This window comes from Trachemys scripta, chromosome 17 (genome assembly GCF_013100865.1).
Source record: "Trachemys scripta elegans isolate TJP31775 chromosome 17, CAS_Tse_1.0, whole genome shotgun sequence".
NCBI classification, from domain to species: Eukaryota; Metazoa; Chordata; order Testudines; family Emydidae; genus Trachemys; species Trachemys scripta.
The window spans coordinates 19,671,305-19,692,849 of NC_048314.1; the positions used below are offsets into that span (position 1 = coordinate 19,671,305).

Below are 21,545 nucleotides of genomic sequence, written 5' to 3' on the forward strand. Positions count from 1 at the left end.
TCGAGGCTATGGGACTGATTCTGCTCTTGTTTACACCAGTGCAGATCAGGCAGAAAGCCACCGTTGTCAATGAAAAAAGACTGGTGTAAAACAAATTGGAAGGGAGAGCAGGACCAAAGCACCAAAGGGGAGATGCTGCAATCTCATCACGATCCATATTCTTCTCTCTCTGCCACTCGTTTACCTTTGCTGCATCCGACTGCATGGACGTTTGCCCGTCTCCATCCGGGGCAGCACCTATAGATGGGCTGGGAAAATCTCCTGTAGGCCAGGCGATAGGCAACCTTGTATGTGGTTCTGCAATAAGGTTCAGGAAAGGAGTTAGGGACTGCGCCTGTATGGGGTGCGGAAAGAGCCGACTGCTTCGCCCTGGGGAGAGTCACAATCCTTCTCCCGCCTTGCTCCTAGGGTTGGGGAGTAAACCAGGTCATCCCTTTGCTGCTTATTTCCCCCATTGTGCCAGCCTGCCTCTGCCCACTCCCTATCCCTCCCTGCTCGCATGCTCCTAGGAGTAGGGGCCGTGCCCACACCCAAGAGCCAAGTACGGCAATCTCTCCCAACAGGGGTTCGGGGGAATGGTCTTCCTCCCTCCAGTGTGCAGGGTGATGGCTCCTTATACATCTCTGAACAAACCCTTTGCTAAGCACCCCAGGGAGATGCTGTGTCTCTGGGCGAATCCTTGTACTCAGCATCCCCGGAGACTGTAATCCAACCCTGGAGCGAACGGGCTAGTCCAGATGCCACCTGTCTGCAGCGCTGGCGCCCGTCATGCCCTGAAGCAGGCTGCTCTCCTCACCTGTACGTACTGCAGAGCCGGTGTCCCTGGCACGTTGTGAGGTAGGGCTGGTAGACAGGCTGCACGTGGGACTCCACATAGGAAGCGGCTCCGGTCTGCATCTCTGCAGAGCACACCCTGCGGCTGGACAGAAGGCACCGGGTCTCACTCAAAGTGAAAGCGACAGGCATAAAGCAACGGGGATCAGGCCCGGAACGCAGGTAAGGAATGTGATGTGAAAACCCCTCCATGGGGGCCGAACCCAGCTCCAGGGCAAGAGAATGCAACGCTACTGCCCTCTGTGCCCTCTTACTCCCTGGCTGCATTTGGCCTATGGGGGACCTGATTCTCAGCTAGCGGCAATGGCCCCAGGCCTCCAATGGAGCTGTGCCAAGTTCCACTAGCAGAGACTCTGGCCAAGAACCTCACAGAGGGTCGGTTAAGATGCAATTGCTAAGGCTCCCTTCATTCCTCATTTACTGGAGCAGAGTCATTGGGGGGCAGTTGGGAAGAGGAGCTGATAGGGGCTTCCAAAACTTAACACGAGTAAATCCCTTGAATATCAGCTCTGTATCCTGCCTCACGCCGCTGAGAGCTTATATTCTGCACTCGCAGGTACGCTCCCTTCTGCCCTCAAAGCTGCAAGGCTACCTCTACAGTTTGTCTCCAGGCGCCCTGGCTGGCCATCTCCAATCTCACTGAAAACAATGCCAGTCGTTCCAATGTCGGGAACAGGTATCCGCAGCGAACGGGCTGCTGGCTGGCTGTCATGCAAAGTCTCGGAACAGAGTCCTCCGAAGGCTGCTGTAAAATTACCATGCAAAGGAGAGGAATCCAAATCCATTACCGGGGGAATCATTTCCCCCTGAACAGCAGATTAAAGGGGACACGTCAACACGGTAAAAAAAAATCATTTGGTTTTTAGCTGGCCTTCCATTTGTTTTCGTTCCGAGACTGTGGCACACTGAAAAACAACACCGAGGTGATGACAAAAATCCACAGCAAGGACCAGATTCTGCTCAGTGGGGTAAAATCCCTTCCACTGAAGTAGCTCTAAATTTGCACTGGGGTTGTTGAGATCTGGAGCTCCCCACCCCGCCCCCCCGCAATGTAAAAGCTTCATGAAATTCACATCCAACACGTTCTCGGTTAAAGATTTTTGCACCATTTTGCCTTTTGCCAGGTTGAGAGGTTCTGTTCAGCTGGATGTTGTCTGACACCGATCTTAGCCTCTGGAGGAGAAGCCCATTAAGAAACTCGATTATTTGTGTCAGCTTCCCAGACAAATTAGAAACTTGAACTAAAGTGCTGAAAATTAACACTGACATCAGATGCCTTCCATTAACTCAGGATAACTCATTTCACCCTGCTGGATTAATGGTATGAAAGAGGCAGTTTTGCTGACATTATTATAAAGATGTATCTACTCTGGGTGTGTGTATATATATCAGCAGCCAGGGTGTGTGTGTGTGTGTGTGTGTGTGTGTGTGTGTGAGAGAGAGAGAGAGAGAGAGAGAGAGAGAGAGAGATTCAGCTTGTAGACTTCAGGGCTGCAAAAGATTCAATACTGTAGCAAGGGCTGGATTACTGACTGTAAAACCAAACGAGATAGGTCAGAACTACAAAACTGGGGTCCAGATATTATCAATATTTCCAGAGTTAGTGGAAAATGAGTTAATGGGGGGGGGGTCAAATCCAGACTTCCCTACATTTTAACATGGCAGTCAAGGGGAAGTTTTGCTTTGGAGCTGGGATGCTGTTTTGACCCATTCGAGAGCTGAGAGTTCATTGCCCAGCTTATATCCAAATCTGAATTTCCCCCCAGTTGAAAGTGTGTTTGGATCCTGGGGTTTAGGTCAAACCCATCTCTAACAACAATAATAATAGCAGTTATGCATGATCAGATAGGGGACATCAAATCCCATGCTTCAGGGCACAAATTGATTGACACTGTGGTCAGGAAGGAATTGTTCCATCATCTACAGCATTGCCGACTTAGGGGTGTGAGATTTTGCCGTCGTTTGATGCATCTCATATTGGCTGCTACTAGTGGCAGGATATTGAACGAGGTGAACCAGTCATTTGTGTGTGCATGCACATCTACATGTGTACGGGGTGGGGGTGCATCTGAAGTATGTACGTGTGTGTGAATGCATGTGGGTGGGTGTGTTGGGGGTGGGTGTGCACTTATGCTTGAGGGAGGGTGTATGCATGCAGGGATGTGCACGAAAGACACAATAAGAAATCATTAGCAGTGTATGCTCTATTTAGCCTTTTGACTCCCCAAGTCAATTGGCAAAGATACTCTCTTCGTATATGCTGCATGGAACTAGACGGATACACCTGAATGTATTTGGATGGCTTTCTGCTTTACAGACACAGCAAACAAACACCACAAAAGCTCGCCAAAACCTACACTACCCCAGGAAGAATCTGCAAGGTTGTCTCTTGCCTGTCCCCGCACCTCGAAAGCCGCTCATTCATGTGCAGCAGACTTCTGAACTTGGCCTTTGATGTCTCCTTGAGCCTAGCCCCCTGAATCAATCCTGATTGTGGCTTGCAGAGAAGCCCAGCGGCATGCATGCGGCAAGCCAGACTTCTGAAGGATGGACAAAGAAGAGGCTTACCCTGACCGGGCAAAACGCTCAGTGCTGGTCACACCAAGGATTAAGACAAATCCCGTGAGGAGGCAGCTGATTCTCTGCATTTCCTGTCCTCTGCTGGCACTTTCTTTCCTGCTGTGCGATATTGTGTGGCATGAAGGGGTGTCACTCTTTGATGGGAAGCACTGGCTCTTACTGCATGTGTCTCTTCAGTGGGGAACCCTGGAACCAAAAGAATAATGACCTTACCACGCAGCGTCCTTTCTGGGACGGGGACGTTTCAATGGCCCCCTTTGGGCCTATTGAAAAAGGAGCGCAGGGGAGCAAGGTGTAGGGCTGCTTTCGCGAAGGGACTAGGAATTTCCCTGCTGTGCACTAGCAAAGCAATGCGGGATATGCTCTTACAATGACGCAGCGCGAGCGAAGTAGGTTTTAAAAGTGCAGCGGCAAAAACAATAATTTCATGGGGACGTTTCTGGCTTGGGACTCAGGAGATCTGGGTTCAGTTCCCAGCTCAGACAAAATCTCCCTGTGTGACCTGGGGCAAATCACTTAACTCAGTGGTTCTCAAAGCCGGTCCGCCGCTTGTTCAGGGAAAGCCCCTGGCGGGCCGGGCCGGTTTGTTTATCTGCTGCATCTGCAGGTTCGGCCGATCGCGGCTCCCACTGGCCATGGTTCGCCACTCCAGGCCAACGGGGGCTGCAGGAAGGGCGGCCAGCGCTTCCCGCAGCCCCATTGGCCTGGAGCGGTAAACCGCAGCCAGTGGGATTGGCCAAACCTGCGGACGCGGCAGGTAAACAAACCAGCCCGGCCCACCAGGGGCTTTCCCTGAACAAGCGGCGGACCGGCTTTGAGAACCACTGCCTTAAGTTCACTGCCCCATCTGGCAATGAGGATAATAATAGTTCCTTTGTCTCGTAAGACCCTAAGCATTTGGGGGCAGGGACTGGCATTTATTTGTCTATACAGCATCTGGCACAGTCTGGTTATTACTGCACTATTAGTAATATGAGGATAGCGGTCCCAATGATGGGTTTTAAAATAAACAAACATCACTAATGCCAGCTACCCACTGCTCACGAGCAACCCTACAGTGACAGCAGAGCATGTACAGCCCAGCCCTCATGAGCGAGTCGCCCTGTATGTCTGGCCAACACTCACGACCAACCCTACAATAACAAAGCACCCACGCAGCCTGCAGCTCATAATCACTCTACACAACCCAGCGTGCCCAGCAGCCTTCCGATACCAAACCACTGGGCACATACCGGCGAGGATAAGAAAAGAAGGTAACAGAGCTGAACCCGAAGGGTGTTCCATGTAAAAGTGCTTAAAAAAAATTAGAGAGGGTCATTGTTATTTCGCATCTGATTCACATTAAATACTTGTGGGGCAAATCTTCGGCTGGCATAAAACCCCACATCGCTCCAATGAAACCAGTGGAGTTACGCTGATTTACACCCTCTGAAGATCTGGCCCCACAAGTTTAAGAAGATTTTCTTTGACTAGGAATAGAGTAAATGGCTTGTTGAGCTGTATCATTCTGAAATATGCCACTAATGCCAGACAGGGAGGCCAGTACAAAGGTCTGCAATATATATGGCATCATAAAGCCGCATGTTTCTCGCCAAATGAAATCGTGAAATCGGGTCTCCTTCCCTCTTAAACACAAGGGTCCTCTCCAGTGCTTTAGAAGGCTAAATGCTTTCTCTGCAAAGCCAATGCTAACCAAGTTGGGAATAAAGAGGCATTGATTCTGCTAGACGAGGCAGAGTTCTAGCGGGTCAATAACGATATCTAATTTAAACAATCCGTTGACCTCCAGGTGATGGAAGTTAAAGGGAGAAAAAAACAAATCAAATACATGACAATGAAAGAGGGCCAGACTTTCTGACTGTACCCTCTGAAACAAACCACTTTTATGGGGAGACACAAGCTTAATAAGAAACGACCCCATGGAAACGGGGAAATATCACACTGATATAGCAAGAAGGTTGTAAAAGGGGAAATCAGGGCTGGAAATAGAATTGGAATGGTCCAGGCTCTGTCATGGCTCTTCTTTAGAAGAATTTCCAGCTCTCCAGCTCTTCAGCTCTTCAGTACAGCTCCACTGAAGCCCAGTGCAACACCAGCTGAGCATCTGGGTCAAAGCAGAGCAAGGCGGCCGCGTGGCTAATAATGGTTCTGGGGCACAAACCAACCCATGGTGGGTTGGATCCTCTGTCCAGGGGTACCATGGAAGAGGTCAGAAGCAGCGAGGAAGGTCTGGAGCAGAGGGGGACGCGAGATCCAGAACAGAGGAGGAAGAGCTATAGAAAAGATCACACGGGCCCTTGCTCCAAACACTCTTGCTCAAGGAGCGGCTGGATTAGCTCCGCTACGGCCAAGGAGGGGACTCATATTAGCAGGCAGGTTGTATCCTTGAAAGGGACAAGTGCAGTGATGCCCAGGCACTGGATTGGGCCCCTCGAGAACATGAGGGAAACGGCCCACAGAAGCAATTGAGAAAGAGACGGTTGGCTTGAAGCTGGTTAAAATCCTGAGCTCAGTTTCACCCCTGACGTTCTATGGACTAGATCCACACATTTGAAGTCACCTGGCCCCAAAAAGCACAGCAGACTCCATCAGAAGGCTGACGAGCAAACCTCCCTCTTCTTGTAAAGGCACAGAGGCCGCCATCGCATCACCCTATTTTGTCTGATTAATCCTAAATAGTTTGCATTTAGGATCACTGATAGTCTTGGCTGCCTCCCATGGGCCCCCTTGTGGCCAGGGGCGGGCTGTGCAGTGCCCTGCCTCTATTTTCCCCTTCTTCAGGGTTCCTTAAACAACCAACAGTCCAAAGAAAATGAAAACACTCCCCACCTGGGAGCTCCCTGTATGTATTCACTCCTTAAACACATTCTGACCCAACATTGCAGCCACCTGCTGCTGTTTATAGGGAATTACTCGATCCCATTCAGGTGGGGTTCATCTTGTATTCAGGGCTGGCTTATCCCCAGGCTCTCCAGCCCATGAGGCAAGCCACCCCGTTACTGATGCCAAATCACCACCAAGTTGTTTTGTTGCCCCTTTTGGGTGGGGGGAAGGGAAGGGGCCAAAAATCTTTTCCAGCCTGAGTGACAAAACACCAGCTCAGATGCTGCACAGGCCTTGTGCTGGCTATCTACACCGAATTTCACCCTCTAGTTAGTTATTTATGGTGCCGGCCTCCACAAGAAATCAAGCTTCGGTCCATTTACAGAAATAAGAACGTCAACAACCAATGGAAAAGAAAGAAAACTCTTTTGCACACCTCAACGCACATGGAGGCATCTTAGAACATCTTGGGTGGTCTGATGACCCTCCTAATTCCCTCCGACCTCACCTAAGCTAGAGTACGGTGCAAATTCTCAGTGAAATCATAATCCTCCGTGCCAATGGTATTTCTTCAACGGGACTGAATTCCATGTTCTAAATCAAACCCCGAAGATCATCTCAGACCTTTGACCAAACTCCACTGACAGAGGTAAGAGTTTTGCCTGCAGGGGGGTGGCAAAGGACTAGAGGCCTGGGTCCCGAAGGACACTTTGTTTTGTTCTGTTTTTAAAAATCAAAGAGTCTAAAACAAATTTTTTTTGCCCCCCCTCCCCACCCATCAGAATGTATCTCCACCTCCACGATGTGTTAAAATCAGGGTTGTTCCGCGTCAGATAAAAAGCCGATCTTGATCAAATTAGAGCTGTTCTACACGTGTTTAATGCACACAGGAAGCCAGGACCTCTGAGGGCTGCAGACGATGCCTAATGCTTGTTTGTCAAATTCTAATTTAGCGTTGTCTTTTCTCTGATCGCTTTTCTAAAATGATTGGCAGCGGTAACAATGCTTTTTCTGTTTATGTCCCAGAAAAATCTTTGTGTGATAAGAACAAAACAAAAAAAACCCCCAACACAATACATTTTTGCATAGTCTCTCTAATCTCAAGTGTGTCTCAAGCTTTATAATGTAAAATATGTTGTTGCTCTGTTCATATAAAGCTACTGTATGGAGCTCTATGCTCCTGAAATGCTAGGAGGCATCAAAGCCTTGTAATATGAGCATCTGTAGCCAAATATGATTCCAGTGGTTGCATCTGACTTCTATCCAAAACTATATGCTAAAATTCCTGCCCTCAGAGCTGTTGCCTAAACTACTGCAGGAGCCAACAGAAAACATTTTCACATGTTGTGTGTCAGCTCTGCTACTATCTCCAGCTCTGTAGCTGAAACCCAAGCACCAGCTAAAGTCTATTATTGAATCATTGTGTCGGGGGCTATTTTCTAAGTGGCGCAGGAGGGTTCAGCTCTGCAGCTCCCATTCACCTCCGCGAGTGAAAACGTTCCTGACGGCTCCATTCTGACATTCGTCATGTGGGACTTCTGGGAGTCATGTTCCCGTCACGAGAGTGCCTCGATCCTACCTGGGGATGTGTAACTCACACTCTTCTGGACTTGAGCAAGACACAGAGCAACTTTCTCAGGGACCCAACCCCAAACTACTCACAGCAATTCTTCCTCCGGACTGCTGGGCTCATTAGTATTTCAGAGGCCGCTGCGGTCGGGTGCTGTGTCGCTGAAATGTCATATTCACTAAGCATATTACGACTAGATCCTGCAGTCAGTGGTGCTAAAGATTAGATAGATAGATAGATAGATAGATAGATAGATAGATAGATAGATAGATAGATAGATAGATAGAGAAAAATTTCAGATGAGCCCAGCTCAGATCCAAACTTCGCCAAACTTTGGGGTGTCTGGTTAAGAGTTTGAATGAATCTTTTTTTTAAATTAACCATTTTTAAAAATAACAGAGATGAATCCAAAGTCTGCCCTTGTGGCGTACAGGGAAGATGGGTCTCCTTCTGCAAGCGCAATAGGATTCTGCTAAGATTGTCAACCCTGAAGGTCAATCACCCACTTAAGACAACTGTCAACAACCATCAACTTCCTGAACGACAGAGTTGCCCATGTCATGCAGCTCGCGGCCTCCCCTCCTTTGGGCACTTCGGTCTCAGAGCCGCTAGAGGGGGGCCTTCCCTAAGGGTCAAGCAGACCCCTGGAGCTATTCTGAGCTCCCCTGCAAAAGACTAGCCAAGTGTTGCAGGGGTGGGCGCGCGCTGCTGTCCCAGTAACCCAGGGTAACCCTGCTGGGGGGAACCCCATGTCACGGGGCTACACCGGGGCAGGCCAAGCTACCAGCCCAGCTGTCCGTTTCTTTCCGACTGATCCAGCACCAGGCGTCTGGGATGCCCGGCGCAGGTCCTGCTGCTGCCAACTTGCATCTCTGCAAACTCCCCACCTGGCCCCTTTCGGGTCTGATCCTGCCGCGCTGAAAACCGCTCCTGCCAGATTTTGCAATTAACCCAGTGCATCCATCCCCCCGCCCCGGCCCCCATCGCTACCTTTTTGCAAGAAGGCGGCTTCCCCCACAAATTCCGACCCAGCAGACAGCGCGTGCAAAGAAATCCGAATTGCAAAGCTGGGGCGGGGGGGCGGGCGAGGGGGACCTCCACGCACGTGAGTCGACACTTTCCAGCCCCCTGGTCAGAGCGGTTTGCAAAGCCAGAGCCCAGCTATGAAGTTACAAGCTCCGATTTCCAGCCTACTTACTTTTCCTGCCGGTCCTAGGAAGGCGAATTTGCAGAGAGGGGGAGACCTCCCCGGAGCTCGCCTGCCCCACCGTAGCTGCGCGCACGCAGGAGCTCCTGCCCCCATATGTTGCCTCCTTGATGGAGCAGCCAGCGGTGTGTAGCCCCTTTGCATTCCCCCCCCCCTTGCCGCGTCCCTCTCCTCTTAGTCCAATGAGCTCATGGGAAGGATCAGAGCCGAGCCCTGCACCGCGGGAGTGAAACCCACAAAGCAGTTCAGGGGGGACCAAGGAACACGCAACCTGCGGCTGGAAACACCCCCCCACCGGGGGGGGGGTGCACCTGCAGCTCCGACCCCCACCCCCCGCCAGGAGAGGGGGAAATCCTCCCTCGCCTTTGCACCTGCGCCTGACATTCACCTCCGGGGTTACCGCTCTGGGTCGTCTCAGCAGGGGTCCGGAATCCGGATCGTGGCCTGGGGGTGACTGCAGCGGGGCGGGGCCGTGCAAAGAGGAGCAGCGCGAAGGGGGATCCCAGCGGGGTGCATGTTCCGCGCGTGCCCCCCATGGTACCCTGAACCGGTTTCTAAGATCCCCCCCCTTTCCCAGGAAAGCAACGCGCGCTCCGATCCAGCCAGTGCCCCCCTAGCTGCGGCTTGCCCGGGGGTGAGTTCTAGGCTCGTGAGCTCCTCCTGACCCCTCTGTCAACGCTGAGCCCTGGCTAGGGGCCCTTCCGTGCCGCGGCTAGCCCGCCTGCCCGTGCAGAGAGAACGGTGCACCCCGCCGCCTTGCAAACATAGGGCGGGATGTGGCTGCAGGTTTAACTCGCCCGGCTACCAGGGATGAGCCAAACCCAAACTGCTCCCCTGCCTGTCGCGCTCACTAGGGGGCGCCAAGCAACCCACCCATCTCACACCCAACTGCAACTCGAAAGCTCTTGGGGTTAGTTTTCCCCCCTTCTGCTTCTTTGGGTGATTAAATTGCTCTCCTTCTAACGCCATCCCACCCGACCAAGTGGTCTGTTTTGTAGACTGCTGCTTCCCCAGAGAGAAGAGCTCATTCCAGGGTGGGGTGGGGTTTTTTGGTTTAACATGTGCCCAGCAGAATGAAAGACTAAACCATCTAAACCTTAAGGGCGCAGATGTTTTTTCACTTTTATTTTAAATGCACTTTAGAGCAATTTTTACCCTCTACTTCATGGAAAGAGTGGGGCGGGGGTGTTTTTGTTTGTTTTGTTTTGTGTGTGTGTGTGGGGGGGGATCTTAATTCTGCCTTTTATTTCCAAGTGGTCCCAGTCATTGTGATTAAAGGGTTGGGGGGGAGGGGGTTCAGTCTAACTTGCAAACTCTCTTTCCAAACGTTTATAACAGTTCGATGTAGGCTGAGACTCAATACACAAGGGGTTAACTCAGAACCCCTTTGCAAAACTTTAGAAAAACTCTTTCTAGTGGTTTTTGAGCTACACAAGAGCAGCAGTGAAGGTCTGGATGTCTCAGGTGCATGACTGAGGAATGATGTTATTTATCGGAGCGTTTTGTACATTAACAATGAGATAAAGTGAATTTGAATTCTTGTGTCAGTGAAATATCCTTCAGAACTCTCCAAATTATCAAAACATCGAAGGGTATGTCTACAGGACGGCCACAACAGCAGCACACCCGCGGTGCTGCAACTGTAGTGCCCTAGTGTAGGAAGGGGTTTTTCCACCTCCATGGTTAATCCATCTCTACGAGAGGTAGTAACTAAATCAACGCTAGAATTCTTCCTTCAACTTAGCCACGTCTACAAAGGGTCAACTTAACTATGTTGCACAGGGCGCAAAATTTTTCACAGCCCTGAGCGACGTAGCTAGGTCGATCTAATTTTTAAATATAAATCTGACCTAACAAATCCTCTGACATCAAAGCTCAGGGGCATAGGGCCCAATTCTAGCAAAGATCGTGGTGCTCAGCCGTTCGCAGGATCGGCTCCTTACACATTACATCACACAACAGAATCAGATAAAAGCATAAATGCTCCGGCCCAACTGTGTCCCTGATGCATTTTCATTTCCTCTAACCCAGTTTCACTACAAGGAACACATCAAGCCCAATGGTCCAGCTGCCCACAGACTTCCTCGGCTGGCATGTTACTTTGTTAGACGCCTTGGTCAATTATCAAAGAAAATGGTTCAGTCCCTTTGTGCAAACCGGGATTTCCTTTTTCTCTATCTTCCCTCATAAAGGAATTAGAGCAAAGTAGCGCTATTGTTCCTAAAACAACTTAGCACAGTCTCCTGTCACCTGGCCGTGCACAGAACTGCCCCCAAAGCCAGCAGGAGTTGGCGTGTGAAGGAAGGTCAGGGTATGGTCCATATGGGAATATTTGTTACCCTCTAGCTTGGGGTTGTTGTTTTTTAGCACATGGACCTGTAGGGGAAATAGTTAGCAGCTAGACAACAGCAGCTCAGAAATCGCTGGCGCGTCTCCTGTCTGGGAGTTGGGCAGGCGGCTGATTTAAGCCCAGCTGCCCCCTGTCCATAGTCACATCAGCTGAAGGTTGGTGCTACAGCCCCAGCGCAAGGTCACGATGCATTGGGGCTGATTCTCCACTGCTGTGCATTCATTTACACCCGTGCAAAGTGAGCGTGAAACACAACGAGCCAGATCCTCAACTAGCGCCCGAGCTCCATGAGCCGAGGCACTCGCCCCGCCGTTGTGGCTTGATAGCACGTTATCCCCCCTTTGCCTTGGTGTGAATGACAAGGAGCAGGGGAGCGGAGAACGAGACACCGTGCGTGTGATGGAATGGGGCATGCACATGAGAGGAGTCCGGATCCCTAGAGGCAGAGAGGATAACCAAACCCATCAAAGGAAAAGGTTATTGGCTCTGTTCCCCTTTGTGTAGCATCTTGCATTATGTAAGCACGAAACAGGAATTGTTTTATTCCTCCGTCTGGATCCATCTACCCCTGGGGAATTATTTAAACTCATTTAATCTCATAAACTCAAAGCACAGACAGCCCTTCCCACAGGGACAGTAATAATCTTAATGCACGGTCTATTATTGCAGCCCTAGTGCCAGGGGAAAAAGAACAGTGCCCGCTATGGAACTCTGCTTCCAAGTAGATTTCTATTAGCCAAGTGAAAAGCTTGTCCATAAAGGTGTTGGATTTCATTTCCCTGCTGTGCCACTCACCTGATCTGTTGAAATCAGTCATTTGTCATGAACGGAGGATGCTTCCTTTAAACGGCACCATGATTTCTTACTGTTGGAACAAATAAAACCACGGTTATGCACTGCCGTTCTCCTGACGTAGGATTTCCTTGATTCAGATCTTGATCATTCTGGGCCTGCCTTTGGCTTCCTTGTGCACCCAACTCTCTCTCCGGACTATTTGGGTGGGGCAGCAGGAGTACAGGATCAGGCCCAATCTCAATGCACACTTTTAGCAAATATTTGTAATGAAACCACACTACAAAAATACAACCATTTGGTGGGGAATGGATGGAAAGAAGTGACTGGCGCTATTGTAGGACAGCATCCATCCTTCAGATGGTACATTTTTTCCTGTGCAACGCAAGTCCGGGAGGACAAATTTTCACTGTGGGGTTTGCATGAGCACAAACCTTTACACTGGTATGAATTGGGAGTATCCCCACCAAAGTCAGTGGAGTTCCACTGATTTAAATCTGGCACAAGAGGAAAATCAGGGCCTGTGTGACTTTAGATTGTTCCGAAGTGCAGTTATAAAATCGGCAGGAAAATGAACATGTTTCTAAAGAACTCTAGGTGGGACCATCTAACTCAGAGCTGGTACTTATCCCCCCAGCAATATGTTCTGCTGCATCCAATATTCATTCCAAAGCAAGGCGGGAGACTGAATTAGGTGCTTCATTCCCAGTGAATTCTGATGGGCTTTGAACATCCATCTTCCTTAGGCTCATCTGAAAATCCCAGTTTGAAACCATCAGTTACACAGCCCCAAGCAGCGTGTTATCCCATCCCCAGTACTCCTCCCGCAGGGCTCGTCTGCCTGGAGGAATAGTCGGGATTAGCTATTCTACACTAGCGCGCCATGTGAATGCTTTTATTCTGCTCTGCCTTTGGGCAGTTTAGCTTAATCCAGTTTGGAAGCAAAAAGGCACCCCGAGTGGAATAGGAGCACACCCTAGCTTATTTCACAATCGCTTCCCCAGGCATTCTCAGTGCTCCACCCCTAGGGATATGCTATGCCAGCCCCAAACTGAGTGTCCTCGAGCAATGTTATACCATACTTAGTGCCCATCCCTAAACACTATGATATACCAGCCGCAGTACTTTCAGCCATGTATTCTAAACCTGCCAACAAATACAGAAACAACTCCACAGACAAATATTTCAGTTCTCTTTGAATTCCTAATGCGTATAAGGCTCTATCAATATTGAACAATGAATCCTCATCTCATCCCTTGGAGGGAGGTCAGCGATATTATCCCCACTCTACTGATGGGGAAATGGAGGCAGAGCGGTTAGGTGACTCACCAAAGACCACAGAAAGAGTTAGTGTTGGAGCTAGGCATAGAATTCAGGAATTGCTAGTGCCCTGGCCTGTGCTGTACCCACTACACTACACCACCCTTTGCCAAACTGCATGGGAATTTAAGGTGAAACATTTGACTGGGAAATTTGGGGCCCAGTCCTGTAAGGTTTCAAGCACCCTCAGCTTCAAGTCAATGAGTGGCAGATGCTCAGTTTTGCAGGATCATTCCTTAGTTATGTAACGGAAGTGTAAAATCATACTCAGATACCAATGTGTGAAGGAGGATGGATTAATTCACACCTAACTGCATTCACGGCACACAGCTTTTAGCTTCACCTCTGATAACAACACACTAGGTAGGAATAAATACACCATAATTCAAGCTCTCTGTTATCTTATTGCTTAATTATTTCTGACGTGCATTGCAGCAATTTATAATTTTGCAATTATTTTAGTTGCTAAAATGTTTGAATTTTGGCTCCTTTTTCTAGGACAAATCTTTATTCAGGCAAACTCTCACTGACATCAGTGTCAGCTAGGTAAGGACTGAGGATAAACTGATAAAAGTCTATTTGATCCCCGGGCTGTAGGGAAGCATTCAGTGCCTGGGACTGTAATATTCACTTCGCTGGGCCAACACCCAGATGGTCAAAGTTATTTAAATACCACTGAGTATCTGGGCACAAATCCTCAACTGGTGTAAATTGGGATCACTCCCGTAATTTAAATGGAGCTGTGGTCATTTATAGCACTGAAGATCTGTCCCATTGCTCTGTTAATGCTAATGCTATAGGATTTCGGAAAAGCAAGTTCATGTCTTTTAGTTCTTCAGTTGAAGTCTATCTGGATTTGATACCATCCCTAAACTGATATTCTGGATGATTCACCCACAGTGCACCCCGCCAGGCATTAAAAATGGACTCCTGCTACATCGAATATTATTGTTTGTCTCAAGACCAAGAAAGAAACGTTCCTGCATAATTGCTTCTTATTTGTAAAAAAGTTGAAATCTATCTGCCAATGCAGAGTCTTATAACAGCACCGCTGCTTTCCCCACAGACTAACATGTAAATGATGACACACTCCGAATGCTTTACAGGATCAGTTCTAAATGAAAAGCCAGGTTAAATTTTAAGGGCAAAATTCTTGTCTCATATCCTCACCCTCATGTCACCTGCAGTGCAGACCCTTATAGCATAAGCTGCAGACATGGTAGGCGCACAGCTCTGGTGATGTCAGTGGGTTTATGTAAAGCAGACATGAGATCCCAGGCACTGAAGGCTGAGTGTGGGATAAAGATGAGATCCTGGATTCCTTGCACACCTGGTTCCCAGTGACATCAGAGTTTTGGGTGTGCAGCAAACGCTGCAGCAGGGCCCTGAGGGAGGAGTACAGGCTTTGACTCTAGATCCACACGGGAGTTGTGGCTCTGAAAGAAAATGGTACCCTGCATAGATGAAAAATGGATATGAATGACTAACAGAGAGGACACAATAGGAGACTGAGCACTAAGGCCCCAATTCAGGAAACTATCCCTATTCAGGAAGGCATGTACATAAGAGAATAAGAACTGCCATAATGGAGTCAGACCGATGGTCCATGTAGTCCGGTATCCTGTCTTCCGACAGGAGCCATTGCCAGATGCTTCGGGGGAATGAACAGAACGGGGCAATTTATCAAATGATCCATCTCTGATCATCCAGTCCCAACAAAGTCAATGGGACTTATACATGTGCTTAAGTGCTTTCCTGAACTGGGGCCTTAGAGGCAGTAATGGGCAGGATAGATAGATAGATAGATAGATAGATAGATAGATAGATAGATAGATAGATAAGCAAATTCTTAAAACATATTTGCAATAATTTTGCTACAAAATCAGGCCTGACCCAACAGTCGTTCTACACAGTGACCTCTCCTGGACTGCAGTGTGGGGATTGCATGCAGCATAGCTCCATGAACAGAGAGCTAAAGTAACAATGATTCTTTAGTGCTTCTTTACCAAGCATTTTATTATTTGAGGGGGAACTTTTTCAATTGGAATGCTTGGGTCTTTTAAATTAAGGAAACAGAGCAGCAACCCCATTCCGCAAAGTTTGCTAAGAAAAAAGAACACCCACCCTACTGTTCTCTATTGCACTTGCTGTGAACCAGACTCTGATCTCCTTTACATGGTATAAATCCACAGTAGCTCCACTGAAGTCAGTGCAACTTAAAGCAAGTGAAATTGAGATAAGCACCTGTCAGCTCACTTATCGCCCAGTGCTGTGGGTACCTCTGGTCCAAAGTCTACAGTCATTATTCAGGCAAATAGGTAAATGTTTTGCTGGTATAAAGACAAACACTCAGTGAGGACCTCAGGACTGGCCTCTTATAATTAAATACTATGGCAGTAATTCACTGCAGTCTAATTTTCTCCACCATAAAGCAAATGTATGAGCATCATTAATATCGTTTATTATTTAGCCAGGTTTATTATATAGTATTACTTATGCTCCATATTATTTGCACAACATTTAGATGAGACAGTGATGGTCGCTGTATGAAAGTCAAGAGAGAGACACTTACAAAACATGGATCTCTTTTGCACCTGGATCAATCAAGAGTCACTCCATTAACTTCAGTGGAATTACACTGGTGTAAAATTGGTGTAAGTCAGGAGAGAAATCAGCCCCCATGTTTTTTCCTGTACATTCACCCAGCAAAATCACTCCCTAAGGAAATATACTGCCCTCAATCCATTGCGGGAATCGATCTGAGTTGCATGCATGGATTAGATTGGTCCTTAAATCATGCCTCTGCCAACAAATAGTTGCTTCAAGAAGAAATCGTTTTAAAATAGATCATTTTGTTCTTATGAGCCTTTGATTCTAAGAGGCCGTTTCTGGTTCAAAAGTGATTGCACTAAGCACGCACTAAATGGACCAAAGTAGAGCTTTCCTAGCTTATCGGCTTTCCAAGGAGCAGATCAGGTAGGCATACAGGAATTCCCAGCACTGTAGGGCGGGTATTGTAGTGGGAGAGGAGGGCAGAGAGAGATTGAATATGGGAACATTTTAATTTCTTCAGTTTGTTTTTTCTGCCATCTGTTCTCTCCCCTCCCCGCATTCCCTTTTTTTGTCCTTTTGTGTCTATTTTGAAGGCACACATTAAATCTGCCCCCTTATGCTCCGAATTGACTTACTGTCCCATCGCCCATGTATATCGATTGAGACTTAGATTTATTTTGCTGCAATTTGTAAATCTACTGCCCCTCCACAGACTCTATATTATAAAGAAATATGTCAAAATGAGCAAGCTTCTGAGAGTCAATTTCTCTTCATTAGCTGGGGAGAACCCACTGGAGTTGAGCCTCAGATATTATTGAGGGGTGCAAATTGAGATCCCAGAATTAGACTGTGGATCACAGGGAATAATGTCTAAAAAGTCAAACAAATACACACTCTAGGTCCAGTCAGTGTTTTCTTACCCCACTGCTAATTCCGCTGTGATCCACAGTAGATCCAGATTTAATGATGGGGGACAGGGTCCGAGTCCAGCCACTATATCTGTGTTGCTGACTCATGCAGTCAGCTTCCCATGGCCGATGAAGAGAGTGTCAGAAGCTTGCCCATCAGCTCATCACCTACAATTCCTTGTTCTTTTATTCTTTGCTTAGTTCATTCATCAGACTACCATGGCTGCACCCCGCAGAGAAATACGCAAAAAATGCCCAAGGAGAAAGCGTTCCCTAGCATTATACTTCTGTATATCCTCTATCTCCAGTGCCAGCCTCATTTTGGGTATTACAGTAACTGACACCCAAAGTACCCTCCGAACTAAGGACAAATATTATCCCCAAACCACAGACCGCCCGCCCACCCACATTGTGTTCTGCCATGGATCGAGGGCGGTATATGGCTATACACATTGGAGAGATATAACATCACCTACCCCTGAAATGCAGCCTCTGGGGTGAAATGAGACAGCTCTTTAGCAGCACACAGAACTCCGCAGGATGCAAATCACCCAGCTGCACAGCTGTAACTTCAGATGATCTTTGACTTCTTGCTTGCCAGAATCAGATAATTCTCAGCAAATAGAAGCACGCTACATATCCAGGATATGCTGCCCCTATTTGAGATTTCTGGGATCTTCCCAGCCCCTGGGGATCATTCAGCGCAGTATTTTGCCTAATGACTTTTTTAGTATTGGGAATCGAAAACAACTGGATCTGATTAGTAATAAGCTTTGCATTAGAGCTCTTTGAATCATTGTCACATGGGGGGTGAAGGGAGGAGAGAGTGGTGCATATTTGCACTGTATAGCTATGGACCAACATGCATGTATCAAACACAATACCTATAGCCCTCTTAATCATTGTACCAATATGGGGTTTGGGGGAAAGCGAAAGAAAGTAACTTTATGGAAACAAATGAGCACTATCTATATAGTTCTTGCCACTGTGTCTGTTTGCTCCCACAGCCTTAAACCCCAGGCTTTGACCTGTATATGGACAGTACGTAAATTAAACTTCTTATATTTGACCTCCATCGCTCTTCTTTTCAAGACAAACAGCTTGAGTGGCGGTGAAGTGAAATTAAAAATTTGCCCAAAGGGCTGGATTCTGCCCTCAGAAATACTGAAGACAAAGGAATTCCTCTGGATTTGCCCCAGTGTAACAGAGAGCAGAGTTGGCCCTACGAGAGCGCACTCTGCTCTTCTCGGAAGAAGCCAATAGTTGCTTCAAAAAACCTCTTTGCTGTAAGAATAATTTTTTATTGTTCTTTATTGAGCCAGACCCTGAGGTTCTTAGTCACTTTCTCTGATGTTCAAAGTCCTACTGAAGCCACTGGATAGAGACCTCAGGAACTGGCCTGTTGCTACTGGGATAATGTAGGCTCTGATTGGCATCTCTTTTAACCCTCATATGCTGGCTTTCCTACCCATCCCCAGCACCCTGCAGCCCTTGGGCACTACGCCCATTCTGGCATACGGTACCTGCTACGTCCTCTCCTCCTCTCTGCGTCCCTCTGCAGCGGCCATGGGAAATGGGCCACCTTCTCCTGCTCCAAGCAACTCTCCACAACCCAGCCGCCACCTCCTCTGCTGTTTGCCGCTGCTGCATGGCCAAGGCCTCTCCTCCCGAGCTGGCTGCATCTGCTCCTCTCCTGTGCTTCCCCAGCGTGGCTGGTCACTGGTGCTGCAGGCAGGCAGGAGGTCCCTTTAGAGGTGGAAGGGAGGCTTTTTATGGTTTTCTTCCTGTATAAATCAGGATTGGAATGGACAATCCCAGACAGGACTTCCTGTGTGTGTTGCTCACTGATAACGAGCTCAGAGAGCAGAACAAACACAACGGACAGCTCACAGCAGGCCGAGAGAGGGAGAGGGCCTCGGGACAAGGCAGCCCCAGCAGCCCTCGTGGGCTCCCCCGTGACACCCCAGTCACAGCGAGAGGGGGGGCTAAGAGTGTCTCCAGGCCACTTCCAAGCAGTATGGTGCTGGGACCCACAGACTGACAGAACACGGACAGCCCCAAGTGGCTGCAGTGAGAGCCCCTCTCTGGGGCTCCCCAAGCTCCTCTGAGGGTCACCCCTAGACTGGGCAGATGGATGGGGGGAGCTTTTCAGAGACACTGGCATGTCTTAGCTTTTAGCAATGAAGCTGGCTGCCCCTCCGGCTCTGTGTTAAACCCAGAGCCGCAGCCTAAAAACCAAGGTCCCCTGCCACAGGCTTTGGGATTGGTGCTGTGGGGGGAGAACTGGGCAGCCGAGTGGAACTGACCCCCCCGCCCTCCATCCCGGAGCACACCCCGATGCTTTCCAGGGACGTTCTGGCTGCACCCAGCCAAGAGCAAGTGGGACTCTTTCTACAAGTGTTAAACCCCTCCCGGAACATAGCATCCCTTTCGCTCCCCCCGCACTGAATCTGCTTATCTACTGGAGATATTTAAACACACGGGCTCTCAAGTGGCTGATGGGTGAAGAAAACCTACCCAACCCCCAACACCTGGTGAGCCAGAAAACCCTGGCCAAGCTACAACTGCGTTGGGCAGAAGACAATGAGCCTTTCCTATTTGCTTCATTGGTTGGAACTCATCCCAGGGCAGCAGTGACTGAAAGCCAGGAGCATCCGCTGGCTGTCCGGCAGCCTACACAAAATGAGGCCCAGTCAAGTTCCCAAGGGGGAGGCATGCATGTCCCCAGCCGGTGGCTTGCTGGAAGCCAATGCTCTCACATGGCTCTCTAGGTTCAGTTCAGGGCACACTGGTGGGAGAACCTTGCACAGTCTATGCTGTGCCTGGATTTGGATTAATATCTAATTATATCTATTATTAATTACTGTATCTATTCATATCTAAGTATGGAATTAGACATCATAATCATTAAGGGATCTTTTTTGTAATTCTCACAATACCCCACGCGAGGTAGAGATGTGTTACTCCCATTTTACAGATGGGGAACTGAGCTACAGGGTAGAATAAGGGGCTTGTCCCAGATCACACAGGAAGTCTATAGTCAAGCTGGGAACTGAACCTAACGGGTCATCCTTCCTCCCTTAGTATTTATCTAGAGATTGCCATCTGGCTCTTAGCATCCGTACTACATTCATTGGGAAACAGAAAAAGAAAATTTTGGGATGTATAATATTACAGCCCATCAGAACATGGGAATATAGTCCCCAGGCCAACCCACCAATATTTTCATCAACATTTTGTGAGGATTTCAAAATTCAACCGGTAGTAGCTGGTCAAAGATTGGGGAAGGGGGTGGGGTAGAAATTCAGGTATTTTTCCCTTTTTAAAAATATTGAAATTCACAATTTGGAGGAAAAGAAATCGCATTTTGAAAAACCTGCTATGCCTTGTAAAATATTTGAAACTGTTGCTAATTTTACCTAATCCACCTGAAAGGAAATAATCTGAAAACACAGCACACATCTTTAGCGCTGCACTGCCTCGGTTTCTCTATGCTGCTAGGGGTGAGATCTTTATTCACACCCTGACTCAGTTACACAGTTAAGCATGTCTGGACCTCCCCATTCAGCACAGCATTTACTCCTGTGAAATCACAGTAACGCCACACGTCTAAAGTTATGTGCAAACTTAAGTGTTTTAAGGTCTTGAGATAGCAAAACACTTTAGCATGTGCTTAACTTTAAGCACACAAGTGATCCCATCCTTAAGCAAAGCACTTAAGCAGGAACTTAACCTTAGCTGAATCAACTGAATATTTATTTCCCGTATTTACTTATTTTCCTTAGTGGGAGCCTTTCCATTGTTATTTTTCCTACCATCATTTTAATTTGATATTTTTAACAATATATAATTTCAAATTGTGTACAATTCATTATTATTATTAGCACTGTTTTCAGAAGCATTTCTTTGTCGCCCATCACCATGGTATCTGGGTGCCTATTGGGTAGTGCCTGTTGTATTGAATAGTGCATTTAGGGCCTTTTCCAAAGTCCCCTGAAATCCATGCAATGGCTTCCATTGATCTGCGAGGCCTTCGGATCAGGCTAAGGCAGATGCATTAGACACTGAAAGCAATACAGAACTCTAACTACCCAGAGCTAGGAGGACAGCAGAACCTCAGATTGGAGACCCTGCACACTGGGGAGTTCAGCTCCAGAGTCGATCTAATGCTCTATAAAGTGCAGTCGTGAGTTCAGTTCTGCAAGGTGCTGAGCGCTCATGTGAAATGCTGAGCAATCTCATGTCCCAAGATCCCCAGGTCACCAAACTCAACCCCCCTGAGTTTTGAGAAAGATCCGATCCAGGCCCAGTTATCAGCTCCAGCAACGGCCTCTAGCTCTACCCATCCTTTCCCATGTCTTCTCGCCTATTCATAGCAACGGGTCACACTCCATTCTTGAGAGCATGTCAGCCACCCACCCAGCAACAGCTCACATGGAGACAAGTGGAGGACTCGTTTTCTGACCTCTTCGTTCAAGTCAATGGGAGTGAAAATGTGATGTGTGGAAAACATTTCCTGTTTACTGAAATGTACCGGTCATGTTAGCTGGGGAGGCGGGAAATGGTCACAAAAGGCCACAACATTGTGTATTTTTAAATTCAAAATCA

The 21,545-nt window shown here is 48.1% G+C and overlaps 1 protein-coding gene across 9 annotated transcripts in view; it reads right to left on the minus strand.

Annotated features, from left to right (window-relative positions):
* EGFL7 (EGF like domain multiple 7) overlaps positions 1-18,764 on the minus strand; it is a 31,726-nt gene extending 12,962 nt beyond the window's left edge. The window contains exons 1-6 of one of the 9 annotated variants that reach the window (XM_034751921.1): positions 18,461-18,730; positions 12,160-12,229; positions 7,900-8,022; positions 3,403-3,600; positions 797-919; positions 185-297 (exon numbers count right to left, since the gene is read on the minus strand). In XM_034751921.1, coding sequence (XP_034607812.1) covers positions 185-297; positions 797-919; positions 3,403-3,482 — 316 coding nt within the window. In that variant the 5' untranslated portion in view covers positions 3,483-3,600; positions 7,900-8,022; positions 12,160-12,229; positions 18,461-18,730. Of the gene's footprint in view, positions 1-184; positions 298-796; positions 920-3,402; positions 3,601-7,899; positions 8,023-12,159; positions 12,230-14,646; positions 14,931-17,413; positions 18,423-18,460 lie in introns of those variants that run through there. The other 8 variants (XM_034751922.1, XM_034751925.1, XM_034751927.1 and 5 more) reach the window with 8 other exon arrangements.
* Between the last annotated feature and the right edge of the window lie 2,781 nt (positions 18,765-21,545).